This window comes from Scardinius erythrophthalmus (genome assembly GCF_964197995.2).
Source record: "Scardinius erythrophthalmus genome assembly, chromosome: 12".
NCBI classification, from domain to species: Eukaryota; Metazoa; Chordata; class Actinopteri; order Cypriniformes; family Leuciscidae; genus Scardinius; species Scardinius erythrophthalmus.
This window is the reverse complement of record NC_138232.1, coordinates 30,311,383-30,327,251: the sequence shown is the minus strand read 5'-3', so window position 1 is coordinate 30,327,251 and position 15,869 is coordinate 30,311,383. Positions and strand designations below refer to the sequence as shown.

General features: G+C 42.7%; 1 protein-coding gene across 2 annotated transcripts in view; it reads left to right on the top strand.

Moving 5' to 3' along the window:
* Nucleotides 1-15,869, top strand: part of prkcaa (protein kinase C, alpha, a) — a 253,891-nt gene that overhangs the window by 166,663 nt on the left and 71,359 nt on the right. For both annotated transcript variants that reach the window (XM_081381201.1, XM_081381202.1), the window contains exon 6: nucleotides 7,073-7,229. In XM_081381201.1, coding sequence (XP_081237327.1) covers nucleotides 7,073-7,229 — 157 coding nt within the window. The remainder of the gene's footprint in view (nucleotides 1-7,072; nucleotides 7,230-15,869) is intronic.

The window sequence follows — 15,869 nt, the reverse complement described above, 5'->3', positions numbered from 1 at the left end:
TGCGATAAATCGCGGTAATGAATATGCACGATATTGTTATCGTGGGCACTTCAAAATTCTGTGAAAAATAATAGATCAGAATTTATATTTATAGAACGCGCATTAGCTTATTTTCCAGCAACCGCTTAAACAAACACTGCGTATATGCTGCGCAAAACTCGTGCGCATCCCCACATGAAGCGCTGTGTGCATGCGGCGCAGTGTGCACGATCTAGTCTAATGTAAACAAGCCTCACATGGAGAAGAAGCACGGCGGAAGGAGGAACGCTGCCGTCGATTTATCCCCCTTCTAAAAGCAGAACTGCCAACTCTACGCATTCAGTGTGAGACTCACGCAATCGACACTTTTCAGACGCTCTCGCGCCACACATCCATTTTCTCACGCAGAGAAAAATCGCGGAGCAAAGACACTGATACCGATAGACTAGTCAGAATAGGTTACTTTTGATGTGAAAAAAATTCTCAGCTCTCATGTTCTGTCCATTTTATTATGAAATTCAGACAATAAATACCGTTTTGGCGTTTGTAATGTGATGTGACCGATCGCTGTAGCGCCTCAGTTCAAGCAAACCGATCATCTGTTACTTTTTATTTCAAGATACAGTACAACTTACCGAAAGTTATTTATGCCTCGTACATAATATCGATCAATCAGGGTTTTTCAGCCACTGAAAGAGGTCAATAAAACTGCATGACAACAATTATGTCACAGAACGTTACATTTACCTCAGGAAAGCCATTTAATGACCAACACGTTAGTTGACTAGAAAAAATAGCTATAGATAGAGAGCGAGGAGTATTTAGCTAAATATGTGCACTATATTACATTTGTATTATATTTTTACTTGTGTCATAATTGGTATTATAATGAAAACCAAATTATATTTAATTGAATTTGTTTTTTTTTTACCTTTAATAATGCCAGCTGACAGAGCTCTCTGTATGTTTACAGCATTATGTGAGATATATTTTTTTCTTGAGAAAAATTTACATGTAGACTATCTACTGTAGCCTACCTAATATTTATCCAAAGAGTCAATATTGAATCAAGATTGAAATCAATTCCCAAGAATTGAATTGAAATCGTGAAAAATTTGTAAAATTCTGTTTAGTTACCAAATGTCTTGACAATTACACCTATTGTGATGCAAGTTGTTTTTTTTCTACATCCCCCCCAATCCATCCGTTTTTCTTGAGCAATTAGAATATCGTGATAATACCGTATACCGTGATAAAAGCTCAATCAATTAATCGCAGCATGAAAATTTGATACCGGCACATGCCTAGTTATGTGCGTTTAAATATATGTGCGCAGGTTTGTAATTCCCTACAAACCAAGCCTAAACAAAGTACTGGTCTTTCCTTATAAATTTTAGAAAAGAGTGTCTGAGGGAAGAACAGGAGACAATGGTAAGGAAAATGCAGAAGACAAAAGGTAGGCAAAATAAAAAAGAATCCCCAGAAACAGTCCCACAGACCCAGCCCCAAACCCCATCTCTGCAATAATAATTAATAAAGGCTGGTTTAAAGTACTTCTTCCTGCCTCTATGTATTAATGCTCATGGGTAGCCTAAATGGCTAATTTTCAGCATATGAAAAACAGAAGAATAAATTAGACTGAATTTCAAAAAATGTTTTACTTATGTTCTGACTGAAACTCCGTCACTTTTTAACCCTCTGGGGTCTGAGGGGTTTTTGGGGTCCTTGAGATGTTCTGACATGCCCTGACATTTGTGCTTTTTTCAGTTGCTTATAAACATATTAATGGCAAAGGTGTAAATTCACTCTATTTAGCACAAACAGGGCTACCATAATATGTGAACAACTTGCATGTACATGTTTGTATTTTTGATAGAATAATGTTTATGCATGTTTTTTTCAAAAACAAAAAACTAAAGTTTCTGAAATAAGGCCATAAAACATATTCTAAATATATGTAAATAAGACTTCTGACTAATGGATGACGTTGCCTAGAATTTTTTCTTCAAAATTATGTGAAAATCATCCTGCCTAATCATTCACATAACACAATACATTGATTTAAATCTTGTAAAACACTTTTTGTTTGGAAAGGCCATATGCGGGTGGGCGTGATTCACACCTGCGGAGACAATGGGGCCCGCATAATGAGGCTGCATACGTAATGAGCCTTTCATTCAGGTGTGTGACTCAGCCACAAGAATGCAAGGACAATATATAACTGGTTTGTTGTTTTTTTTCCACAAATTTTGCTTGCAAATTGTACAATATCCAAGGTAAACATTTCTAGAAATTGTGCAGTTAATTGTTCTCATACTGTATTTTCAGATTTGGAATATATTCTCTTCCCAAATGTGTCACTAATAAAGCATAATACAATTATTTAAAGAGAAGGCTTATAATGACCTTTTAAGATTTTGTTTACATCTATCCTTATATATATATATATATATATATATATATATATATATATATATATATATATATATATATATATATATATATATATATATATATATATATAGGTTTTTTTGTTTTGTTTTTTTAAGGTTATACAATTACAACAACATTTAAAATTGTAACAATATTTCCAGTGTAATCTTTCTTTGTATTCTCAATTCATATTAAAACAGTATTTTTGCCAGCTGTAGTAGCTCCACAACAGCGCGCATCTGTGCGCTGTTTCATTCATTCATAGAAACGCGATTCATATTTAAACAGTATTTTTTGCCAGCTGTAGTAGCTCCACAACAGCGCGCATCTGTGCGTTCGTTCGTTCATTCATTCATACACAGAAACGCGATCAATATTTAAACAGTATTTTTGCCAGCTGTAGTAGCTCCACAACAGCACGCATCTTTGCGTTCATTCATTCAGATTAGAACAAAGCAAACAGAACTGACCTAATTGCTCAGCGGGATCCGTTTGCTCCTCGAAATGATTCTTCCAGAACTTCTGAGGTAAATTTTTGCAGGATTATTATCAAGATAGTATTATTCCTCACAGCATCGTAAAGTACATAAGTCTGAAAGTGAACTCGCGGTGTGTGTTATCCAGCTGATGTGGGCGTTTCACAGGTTTGTTTGGATCGCCTCACATTTGGGTTTGAATAGCGCGCGCTCTCCGTGGGCGGAGCACATTAAAACTTAATGAGCTGAGATGAGAACGACTGAAATCTCTCTCTTTGCATGCATATTACATAAACTGTGAATATTTGTTTTTTATAAAAATTACTTCATTTTAAAGAAGAGAATTCAAGCTTCATGCCTGTGTGACTGTATGCCTGTTTGACTGAGTATTCGCTGAGTTACAGTTCATTTTCGGACGCGTTTCAGAATTGACTTCACTGACGGAGAGTAGGCAGAACTTGCATCATGTTTATTTTTCTTTATTTGGCGAAAAGCACAACACTTTGTTTTTATTATGAGCATACACAAAAAAAATACACACTAAACAGGATCGATTGATGTATAACACAAGCATATAAGATAAAAGTTAATATTTTTTTAAAAAAAATTTTTGCACTCATACGGAAAAAAACGAGCCTATCGCGCCGGCGCGACAGCCGACCTCAGGGGGTTAAACATTTGCCTACTCTCTCTCCCTTTCTACACAGTTCTGCTCTCTTTTTTTTTTTTTTTTAAGAAAGTTGCTTCATTTTCATTTTCCCCAGAAACCAGTCATTCAGCACAATTGTGGGTGTTTGTGTTACATCCAAATTCACTTTCACACACCTATGGCTAAGCTCTGCCAGGCTAGAAATTGTTGTGGTCAGTTAAATTAGAGCCCCTTTTAAATGTAAATGACATTTGTTTTAGAATGTCATGTCTTTAGAAATAAGGATTTTTTGCTATTTTATTATTCAATTTCAGAATGTGCGTTAGATGTTGTAATCTGTCAGTGTCTACTTCACACACAAAAATCCCTCCACAGATTATCCACATATAGTTTTATTGTGCCCTTGTGTTTCATTATATTCACTGCCACAAATTTTAGTGGCGCACCGCATGTTTGCATTTACCCTTTTGGTTGTGACATTTTTATATATTCAAATTCTAACCTTTCTGTGGATTTGAGTAAAGGAAATGTGTGGCAGGTCTTTCCTTGTTGTCTTATGCAATTTGTGTGTGTTTTGTTTGTGTGTGTGTGTGTGTGTGTGTGTGTGTGTGTGGGTGTGGGTGTGTGTGTGTGTGTGTGTGTGTGTGTGTGTGTGTGTGTGTGTGTGTGTGTGTGTGTGTGTGGTTCAGGTATATCCTATGTTTTTGGGAATATCCAAAATCCTTGTTCTTGTGGGGACATTTTTGGTGTAGCCTATAAAACATACCAAGTGATGTTTTTTGGGTTTTTTTTTCTGTGATGGGTAGGTTTAGAGGTAGGGTTAGGGAATAAAATATACAGTTTGGGCAGTATAAAAATCTTTATGTCTATGGAATGTCCCCATAAAACATGAAAACGCCTAGGTTACGACTGTAACCTCGGTTCCCTGAAGAGGGAATGAGCGTTGCGTCGAGATTGAAGCTATGGGAACGCTTTGCGAGATGATATCTTGAAGCACATGTAAAATCAGTCCAATGGTGTGGCAGAACGTCAGATGCAGGTGACGTCACGAACCAGGAAGCTATAAAGCCTGCTTGAAAACAGAGAGTGTCAGCTTCGTACAGTCTGAAGCAGTCGCTGACAGGCATGAAGGAGATATGGCAAGGTGACGCAATGCTTGTTCCCTCTTCAGGGAACCGAGGTTACAGTCGTAACCTAGGCATTCCCTTTCAAGGGAACTTGCGTTGCGTCTAGATTGACGCTATGGGAACGTCTATACCAATGCCACCATAGCTACGAATGTCTGTCCAGTGTGAAATCGAGCGAGCAGCACTAGGACAACAGTACCTAAGACCCTGGTGTAGAGTCCAGGTCCAGAGAATAAAACCTGACGAAAGTGTGCGGTGAGGACCAGCCTGCCACATCACAGACGTCTTGGAGGGAAACACCAAGGGCCTTGGAGGCCGCCATACTCCTTGTAGAGTGAGAACGACTCATAAGCAAGTTAGATAGCCTCAAACACCCACTTGCTCATTCTTTGCTTAGATGCGGGGGGGCCCTTGTTTGGGGACCCAAAACACACAAACAGTTGATCAGTTTTACGCCACAGGGCAGCTCTGTGGACATAAGCATCTAAAGCCCGGACTGGGCAGAGCAAATTATTCCTTTCCTGGTCCGGATTCTGGAAGGGAGGAGGACAAAAGGCCTGCAGAACAATAGGTCTAACCACATTGGTAGCCTCGGCAGCCTCGGGATGAGAACGACGAGGGAGGAGTTTCTGAAAGGCGGCTGCCTGTTTAGATGCCTCTTGAAACTTCTCAACAGTGGAATTAACGGCGTCGCTGAAGAGGCCAGTAGTGGATAGAGGAGTATCCATCAGAAAGTTTTTCTCTTTCTCCTTAATATTACTGAGGTTGAGCCACAGATGCCTCTCAGTGGCCACCAGGGCTGCCATAGAACGGCCGATGGATTTTGCCGTCTCCTTGGTGGCCCTGAGGGAAAGATCTGTGGCTCGACGTAGTTCACAAACTACCTCAGGTCCAATACCTCATCCAAATCTCCTAATAATTCTGCCTGATAAGCCTGCAATAAAGACATGGTGTGTAAACAGGCTGCAGCTTGGCCAGCGGCAGAATAAGCTTTGCCCATCAGCGAAGATGTAGTTCTAACTGGCTTGGTGGGCAGTACCAGAACCTTTAGGGAAGATGCCGTCGCTGGAGAGAGATAGCTTGCAAGTGTCTCCTCCACTTTTGGCATCTCCCCATAACCGTGCTTTCTGTAGTTAGATATAGAGGAATAGTTTGAGGTTTGGGAACTAAAAACTCTATATGAAACCTGTTTCTCCCACGATCTCGACATCTCGGTGTGGAGATCAGGGGAAAAATGGTAGGCTCCGGCGTTGAGGTTATGACCTAGTAGGCAGGAAAAGTTCTTCGAGTTTACTTTTCGAACGAACGTCCTGTTTATCAGCTGGCCAATCGATACTCAGTCTCTCTACAGCTCAAGTCGAAGCTCTTCGAAAGCATGAGACTGAGGTGGCGAATCCTCAGTTTCAGCCTCAATACTGACAACATCCAGCTCCTCAGAACTGGATAATTGCAATATTGGTGCCTCCATCGGGGCGGAAGGAAACGCAGCGCGTGCTTCCAAACCCTGAGAAGAAGCACTGGATCTATCAGGTGAAGGCTGAGATAAGGCTGGGCCCGTCTCAAACCCCTTAGTGAAATCCATTAGTGAACCCCAAGACTGCGATCGCTGCTGTGCCTCGGCAGCAGCGGGACCAAAGCCCTGGGGAACGCGAGCCTGAGCGCCCTCGCAAAAGAACACCAGGCGGGATTGGAGCGTCCGCAATGGAAGCGAATCGCAATGCTGACAGCCAGCACCCTCGAGTGCTGACTGGGCATGCTCCTCACCCAAACAAGCAACACAAAGAACGTGTGTGTCCCCATCCGTTATATAACACGGGCAGGGGTGCACACACTGTCTAAACTGCTGCTTGCTCGCCATAATGCTTTATATATATGATGATATAAAGACAAACAACACCAAATAAGACGTGGACAGTTTCACTAAGAGCGCTACTGAAGACATAGAAGCTGACGCTCTCTGTTTTCGAGCAGGCTTTATAGCTTCCTGGTTCATGACGTCACCCGCATCTGACGTTCCGCCACACCATTGGACTGATTTTACATGTGCTTCAAGAAATCATCACGCAAAGCATTCCCATAGCGTCAATCTTGACGCAACGCGAGTTCCCTTGAAAGGGATCCCAATATTTGTGTGTGCTATTTGGTCATGTGTACTCATATAAAGTAGCATTCTAAACCAGACAGACAGTTATTAAATGCTTTCATATAAGATTGTTTCAACAAAGAACATCAAGACCTGCATGTGCATTTCTGCTTTGACAGCATGGCCCTGATCTGGAATGTTTTGTATAATATGAAGTCACTTCTTCATATTATGTCACTGAGTTTATGAGCATCACTGATCTATTTTATTTACATATTTCTATTTTTGTAATTCGTCTCTTATTTGGCATGTTGTTGTGTTGCAGTTGGAGAAGGCAAGAACATGATTCCAATGGACCCGAATGGATTGTCTGATCCATATGTAAAACTCAAGTTAATTCCAGACCCTAAAAATGAGACGAAACAGAAAACAAAAACCATCCGTTCTTCCCTGAATCCAGCTTGGAATGAGTCATTTACATTGTGAGTCCCAACATTTTATTACATCCTGAAATTCAGGATTAATGTGTCATTGGTTTTAGTTTTATGTTCATGAACATTGTATTATTACTTTATGTTTTACCCATTTCTATAATCTTCCATATAGGTTTACTGTAGCATCAGTTTTAATATATGGCTTTAACTGCTTTTAGATCATGGATCTTTAACTGATGGCTCATGGGCCAAATCTGACCTGTCAAACTTTGTATATAACCCTCTGATTAATTTTAATGAATTCACTGATACCTCACTAGCTACGTTTACATGGACACCTTTTGGTTTAATCGGAATGAAATCAATACGATTGATGAATCCGAACACGGTGTTTACATGAACGATAAATAAAGTAATCGGGTTGATGTGAGCGTTTATATGTCACAAGTTTCAAATCGGAAAAGATTTTTTGACATGCGCTCACTGCACAAATATACAGAGTTTCCCGCTGTTCGCGCATAACTATTCTCCTATATTGGTTCTTTATTTGTTTTAAACAGCAGACGAAATATTAATCCGTCTCTGGTCATGATTTGGAGACAATGAGCATATTAACCGTTTTGCCGTGCTGCTTATATTGATCACACAGTAAAAATGCCCAAAACCAGTCGTCTGTGGATGATAATCCAAAACAAGGACTGGTTGGACGTTGTCCTGCTTCACTTCACAGAGGCAGAGTGAAAGGAGAATTTTAGAATGACGGGACACTTTTTTATATGACACTTTATTCAACAGGAAGAACAGCTCATTCCGCGCATCATACGTCATTATACTATTTAACATCATTGCACATGCGCAGTCCTTTCAGTTTTGTTTTTCAATCCGATCAAGTGTTTACATGTTCTCTCATTCAGATTACAAAAGGAATAAACCACCCCTTTCAATCCGATCGAAATTTCATTCGGATCGAGCTCAATCGGATCGATTAAGGTGTTTACATGAAGGTTTTTTAGTCCGATTGAGCTGTCAATCCGATTATAAGTGTCCATGTAAACGCAGCTACTGATGTGTCACTGATGAATCACTGATGTCCCTGATCCATCAGAGCCAAGGAGGACAGACTGATTCATAGCTTTAAAAGACATGCATATGCATACCAAACATTTAAAATAGCAACTATTTATATCTTCCTGGAAAATAGCATGAAATAATATGGCATATGCTAAAAATTAAGAAGATACAGATACATTTTGTTTCTTAAATGAAACTTTAAATATAAAAGTTATTAAAGATGTCTCATGGCTGCTCACTGGTATAGTGGTGTGAACATTTACAGAGTCACTTCCATAGAGTAGGCCTGTGCACAAATCAGAAAAAGGTCACAAGTTCAAATTAAAGGATATATATTAAGTGTGGGGGCAAATTTTATTTCATGATTTGATTAACTTGATCTGTACTATACAGCACTATAATAATATATCCCCCATCTAGTTGCTTAAGAATTGTTTTCAAAGGGCTGACTCTCCAATCAAATGTATGTATGCAAATTAAGTGAAAATGAAGTAAAATATTTCATATTCAAAAAGAGAACCTAAACCTGCCAACATGCAAACAATTTGATAGTTTGTTTGTTCAGAAAACGTCTCAGGTTACGACTGTAACCTATGTTCCCTGAGAACAGGGAACGAGACACTACGTCAGAATGACGCTATGGGGAACGCCTCAGGCGTGACAGGTGTCTGAAATCAAATATCATCTCACAGCAATCATGCTGACCGGCGACAGCCCGTGAATCATTAGCGTGAATGATTAACGTGCAACCTGCAAGTATAAAAGGGGCGCTTTGCAAACATGACAACATCCTATCGTCTGAAGGGACTGTTGCAGGCAGGCCCCGAGGCATGGCAGGAAGACGTAGTGTCTCGTTCCCTGTTCTCAGGGAACATAGGTTACAGTCGTAACCTGAGACGTTCCCTTTCGAAAGGGAACTCTACACTACGTCAGAATGACGCTATGGGGAACGATATACCAACGCCACCATGCTAAGGGGAGTGCATGCCAAAAGGCATTGACAACTGTCAGAACCGGCAATTCAAATGAACGCTAGTACCACTCACCCCCAGGTCACACTGAGCTGTCAGTGACAGCACTCCCTACGGTCATAGCCCAAGCTAAATGACACCACAGAAAACCTCCATAAACATAGTTTAGTGAAAGGTCTACCTGGGCCTGCTCAAGGGCCAAGGACCACAACTTCAACTTCTTAGAAGGGGTCCCTTCTAGGGAATGTGGCTAGGGAACCTGAGGAACCCCAGCCAGTCACTATTCAGGGGAACGTGCCACCTGAAACGCCACCAGGCAGGCCTGACCTGGTGTCACTATATAAGACACTACAGTCTGGCCACTTCCTGTCTGTCCGAAGACAGAGCCTCTGGACACTTGCCTTTAGGAAGGCATCCAACCCGAGGGACTGTGAAGCAGGCAGTGAACCACTCGGACCGGATCTCAGAGACGGGATATCCTGGAGAGTATGACTCAGCATAGTGCTTACAACCCTTGCCAGCGAGGGGAGTTTCTCTACTCAATCCACGGATCAACTCAGTGTTTGTGTTTCAAAACACTGAGGAGGCCTGTGAGGGCCTAAGGGCTGATCTAACTGGGAGGCCTCAAGAGAGGCCTACGACCGACTGACCAGACTCAGGAGACCACATACTCATACTGACCCTCAGTGAGGGGAGGAGCATTAGATCTACCTGGTAGGCAACCAGGCTGTAGCAGGAAAAAGAGGTTCCAGGAGGGAACCCGTAGCAGAGAATAAAAACTTGAGTCGAGCCAGGGCGCAAGCTCACCTCCGCTAGCTGCCTGATAAGGTCTGCTAAACTGAAAGTAAGCGGCCACTAGCTTACAAAAACCCAGCACCACTGTGAAACTACTCTCAGGGAGACCTGGAGAGGCCTTACTACCTGACAACCACAGTATGTGGGAGCTCACTTTCAGAGAGGCCTGGTGAAGCCTACTATCTGATAGCCACAGAACGTGGGAGCTCACTTTCAGAGAGGCCTGGGGAGGCCTACTACCTGACAACCACAGTATGTGGGAGCTCACCTTCAGAGAGGCCTGGTGAAGCCTACTATCTGATAACCACAAAACGTGAGAGCTCACTTTCAGGGAGGCCTGAAGAGGCCTACTACCTTAAAGACCATGCTAAGTGGAAACGCACAGTAAGTGGGAGCTAACCCTCCAGGGAGGCCTGGTAAGGCCTACTACATGACAACCACAGTATGTGGGAGCTCGACTTCAGGGAGGCCTAGTGAGGCCTACTACCTGATAACCACAGTGCATGGGAGTTCACTTACAAAGAGGCCTAGAGAGGCCTGCTACATGACAACCACAAAACGTGGGAGCTCAACTTAAGGGAGGCCTAGTGAGGCCTACTACCTGATAACCACAGTGCATGGGAGTTCACTTACAGAGAGGCCTGGAGAGGCCTACTACCTGACAACCACAGTATGTGGGAGCTCACCTTCAGAGAGGCTTGGTGAAGCCTACTATCTGATAACCACAGAACGTGGAAGCTCACTTTCAGAGAGGCCTGGAGAGGCCTACTACCTGACAACCACAGTATGTGGGAGCTCACCTTCAGAGAGGCCTGATGAAGCCTACTATCTGATAACCACAGAACGTGGAAGCTCACTTTCAGAGAGGCCTGGAGAGGCCTACTACCTGACAACCACAGTATGTGGGAGCTCTCCTTCAGAGAGGCCTGGTGAAGCCTACTATCTGATAACCACAGAACGTGGGAGCTCAAGAACAACCACATTAAGTGGAAACTCAAAGTATGATGGAACTCAACTCCAGGGAAGCCTGGTGAGGCCTACTACCAGAGAACCATGACATGAAGGAGCTTACTTTCAGGGAGGCCTGGAGAGGCCTACTACCTGAAAACCACAGCTGACAGTGGGCCAGACTGGCAGTCCAATTGACTGTCTATGGGGCTTTGCCTTCAGGGAGGCCTTATGAGGCCTACTACCTGATAGTTCAACCTCAGGGCCATTCTTAGTACCACAGTATGAGGGATTCAGCCCTCAGGGAGGCCTAGTGAAGCCTACTACCTGATCCCCACAAAAAAATGTGGGAGCCCATCTTCAGGGAGGCCTGAAGAGGCCTACTTCCTGAAACAGTCTAATCAGCTGGATGTGTACTGCTGCTGGGGACTCGCCTAACAGGGAGGCCCGGTCGAGCCTACTAGCTGATAGCGAGTCTTTCTGCTACTTTAATGAACACTGCTGGAACCATACTAATAAAAAACTTTCCTAAAGTTTTGACCTAGTGTATGCTCCACAATGTTGTGACCCACCTCCGAGGAGGCCTGTTAACCCTCTGGGGTCTGAGGGGTTTTTGGGGTCCTTGAGATGTTCTGACATGCCCTGACATTTGTGCTTTTTTCAGTTGCTTATAAACATATTAATGGCAAAGGTGTAAATTCACTCTATTTAGCACAAACAGGGCTACCATAATATATGAACAACTTGCATGTACATGTTTGTATTTTTGATAGAATAATGTTTATGCATGTTTTTTTCAAAAACATAAAACTAAAGTTTCTGAAATAAGGCCATAAAACACATTCTAAATATATGTAAATAAGACTTTTGACAAATGGATGACGTTGCCTAGAATTTTTTCTTCAAAATTATGTGAAAATCATCCTGCCTAATCATTCACATAACACAATACATTGATTTAAATCTTGTAAAACACTTTTTGTTTGGAAAGGCCATATGCGGGTGGGTGTGATTCACACCTGTGGAGTCAATGGGGCCCGCATAATGAGGCTGCATACGTAATGAGCCTTTCATTCAGGTGTGTGAATGAGCCACAAAAATGCAAGGACAATATATAACTGGTTTGTTGTTTTTTTCCACAAATTTTGCTTGCAAATTGTACAATATCCAAGGTAAACATTTCTAGTAATTGTGCAGTTAATTGTTCTCATACTGTATTTTCAGATTTGGAATATATTCTCTTCCCAAATGTGTCACTAATAAAGCATAATAAAATTATTTAAAGAGAAGGCTTATAATGACCTTTTAAGATTTTGTTTACATCTATCCTTATATATATATATATATATATATATATATATATATATATATATATATATATATATATATATATATATATATATATATATATATTTATTTTTTTTTATTTATTTTTTTTTTATACAATTAAGGTTATACAATTACAACAACATTTAAAATTGTAACAATATTTCCAGTGTAATCTTTCTTTGTATTCGCGATTCATATTAAAACAGTATTTTTGCCAGCTGTAGTAGCTCCACAACAGCGCGCATCTGTGCGTTCGTTCGTTCATTCATTCATACACAGAAACGCAATTCATATTTAAACAGTATTTTTGCCAGCTGTAGTAGCTCCACAACAGCACGCATCTCTGCGTTCATTCATTCAAACGCGATTCATATTATTTAAACAGTATTTTTGCCAGCTGTAGTAGCTCCACAACAGCGCGCATCTGTGCGTTCATTCATTCAAACGCGATTCATATTATTTAAACAGTATTTTTGCCAGCTGTAGTAGCTCCACAACAGCACGCATCTGTGCGTTCGTTCGTTCATTCATTCATACACAGAAACGCAATTCATATTTAAACAGTATTTTTGCCAGCTGTAGTAGCTCCACAACAGCACGCATCTTTGCGTTCATTCATTCAAACGCGATTCATATTATTTAAACAGTATTTTTGCCAGCTGTAGTAGCTCCACAACAGCGCGCATCTGTGCGTTCATTCATTCAAACGCGATTCATATTATTTAAACAGTATTTTTGCCAGCTGTAGTAGCTCCACAACAGCACGCATCTGTGCGTTCGTTCGTTCATTCATTCATACACAGAAACGCAATTCATATTTAAACAGTATTTTTGCCAGCTGTAGCTCCACAACAGCACGCATCTGTGCGTTCATTCATTCAGATTAGAACAAAGCAAACAGAACTGACCTAATTCCTCAGCGGGATCCGTTTGCTCCTCGAAATGATACTTCCAGAACTTCTGAGGTAAATTTTTGCAGGATTATTATCAAGATAGTAGTATTCCTCACAGCATCGTAAAGTACATAAGTCTGAAAGTGAACTCGCGGTGTGTGTTATCCAGCTGATGTGGGCGTTTCACAGGTTTGTTTGGATCGCCTCACATTTGCGTTTGAATAGCGCGCGCTCTCCGTGGGCGGAGCACATTAAAACTTAATTAGCTGAGATGAGAACGACTGACATCTCTCTCTTTGCATACATATTACATAAACTGTGAATATTTGTTTTTCATAAAAATTACTTCATTTAAAAGAAGAAAATTCAAGCTTCATGCCTGTGTGACTGTATGCCTGTTTGACTGAGTATTCGCTGAGTTACAGTTCATTTTCGGACGCGTTTCAGAATTGACTTCACTGACGGAGAGTAGGCAGAACTCGCATCATGTTTATTTTTCTTTATTTGGCAAAAAGCACAACACTTTGTTTTTATTATGAGCATACACAAAAAAAATACACACTAAACAGGATCGATTGATGTATAACACAAGCATATAAGATAAAAATTTTTTTTTTTTTTTTTTTTTTTTTTGCACTCATACGGAAAAAAACGAGCCTATCGCGCCGGCGCGACAGCCGACCTCAGGGGGTTAAGACCTACTACTCGGTAGTGAGTCTTCTGCCCGAACTACCAGGGCCAACCAACGAAGGTGAGCTGGCCTAGGAGCCCTATCTTAGGGGCTACCCGGTCAAGGAGGCCTGCTGGGGCCTACTACCTAACTGTGCAGCCTTCAAGGCAGAAAAACTGTTACTACAGCGCTTACAGCATCCTGGTACCTAACTACATCGCCAAAGGCAGTGTACTCAGCACAAAGCAAAACCCTCATAGCAAGGGAGTACAACATACGCCACTCAGCCTAGTGGAGGCCCCATTTCAAGGGCCTACCTACTAAATGCATGGGCGTCCGCGTTTGAGTTCAAATACCGGAATGAAATGTAGTTAGAACTCCCTGCCCAACCGGAGCCATCGTGGTGTGAGGTAGATAATACAGAGCTGAGAATGGATTACTCAAAACTACCCCGCGTTTAGTGGGGGAGTAACACCATATGCCCCTGAAATGTTAGACAGGGAGCGGGCCTGCAAGTGGCTCCAAAGGGTAACAGGGATTTGTCCTGTGCCCAGCCTGGGGAAGCGGGGCTTGCATGCAAGCCAACCAACCTTCACCCCTCGTTCGAGTGGTTCAGCTCAACGGGCTGAGTGGAGCCAGCTCTAGAGGCCTAATCCAAGTAGCTCTGTTCGGCAGGGTCTGGCAAACTATCACATCGCAGAGCGAAAGACAGCCTAACCCTGCCTGAAGGAACATACCTCAACTACCACCCTGCATTACTCTACCACCCCTGAATGCAGTGAAAGGGGCGGGCCTTGGCCAACAACTCCCATTTAAGGGAGGAGGCTGAAATCTAGGGGAGGAAGCCTAACACATAATGAATGTGGCAGCTATACTTAGCAGAACGCCTCCAACATCCCAAACCTAGCCTAGGCCAGCTACAGAGGCGGCCCGGGTTAGGGCCGACCTACAAGCATAGATCTACCTGAGAGCTCGGAGGAGCCACAGCCTACTTGATTGAGAGGCTGTAAAACACTCACCTACTGACACCTTACAGAGCTCAGGGGAGCGAAGTACTCAGGATACCAATGTCACAAACCAATAGGTAAGACATAAGATCTATCTGAAGCGCCAGCGTCAGTCTAAACCTAAAGCAAAAAAGTTCTTTTTTTTTTTTTTTTTTAGGAAGACCAACTACTCTACCCCAGGGTGGCTAACAGCCCTGCAGCTAAAAAGAAATGAGCGGTGGCCCACCACGCATAAAAAATGTTATGACAGGAAGGCCATCACATACTCAAAACGGAAGCCAATTTTCCTTGAGCTTCTCGTTAGATCGTTCCAGCCACCAACTGGGGAGGCTTCAGGGCCCTGAAGTCTCGATACTTTACCTTTTTCCTAAGAATGACCCCTAGGTCTATACAGGGAACAAGGCTTCTGTAGAGAGATACAAATAAGTGTTAGTTATACACACAAATTCTCCAAAAACCAAAAAAAAGTTCACCTGCGGCGTGCGGTCATACCCTTACTTCCGCTGAGCGCTGCTCCGCTTGCGCTGAATGACCTCCCTTAAGTCCCTCTTCTTGCGGGAGGCTCGCCTTCTCTGCGTCCTACTCCTCCCTGGAGGGGGCGCACGAGAGGCAACACTAGACCTCTGGCCCTGTCTATGGTCCTCGGACCAAGACGGACCAGGTCCTCCCGCCTGCCTGGGCCGGGGCCCGGATCTCAGCGGTATACAAGTTTTAAATGCGGCTGAGCGCGCCTTCGCCTCCCTAAACTTTCCAACCACCGCCTCAACGGAGGTGCCGAAAAGTTTAGTGGGCGAAACTGGTGAATCAAGGAGAAGGGCCTTTTCCCTCTCCCCGATATCAGCCAAGTTGAGCCACAGATGCCTCTCCGTGGCCACCATCGCCGCCATCGACCGGCCGATCGCGGCAGCAGTCTGTTTAGTGGCCCGGAGAGACAAATCTGTGGTCCGGCGCAACTCAGCGACCGCCTCAGGGGACAGCCCCGTCCCCTGGTCGAGATCCCGCAG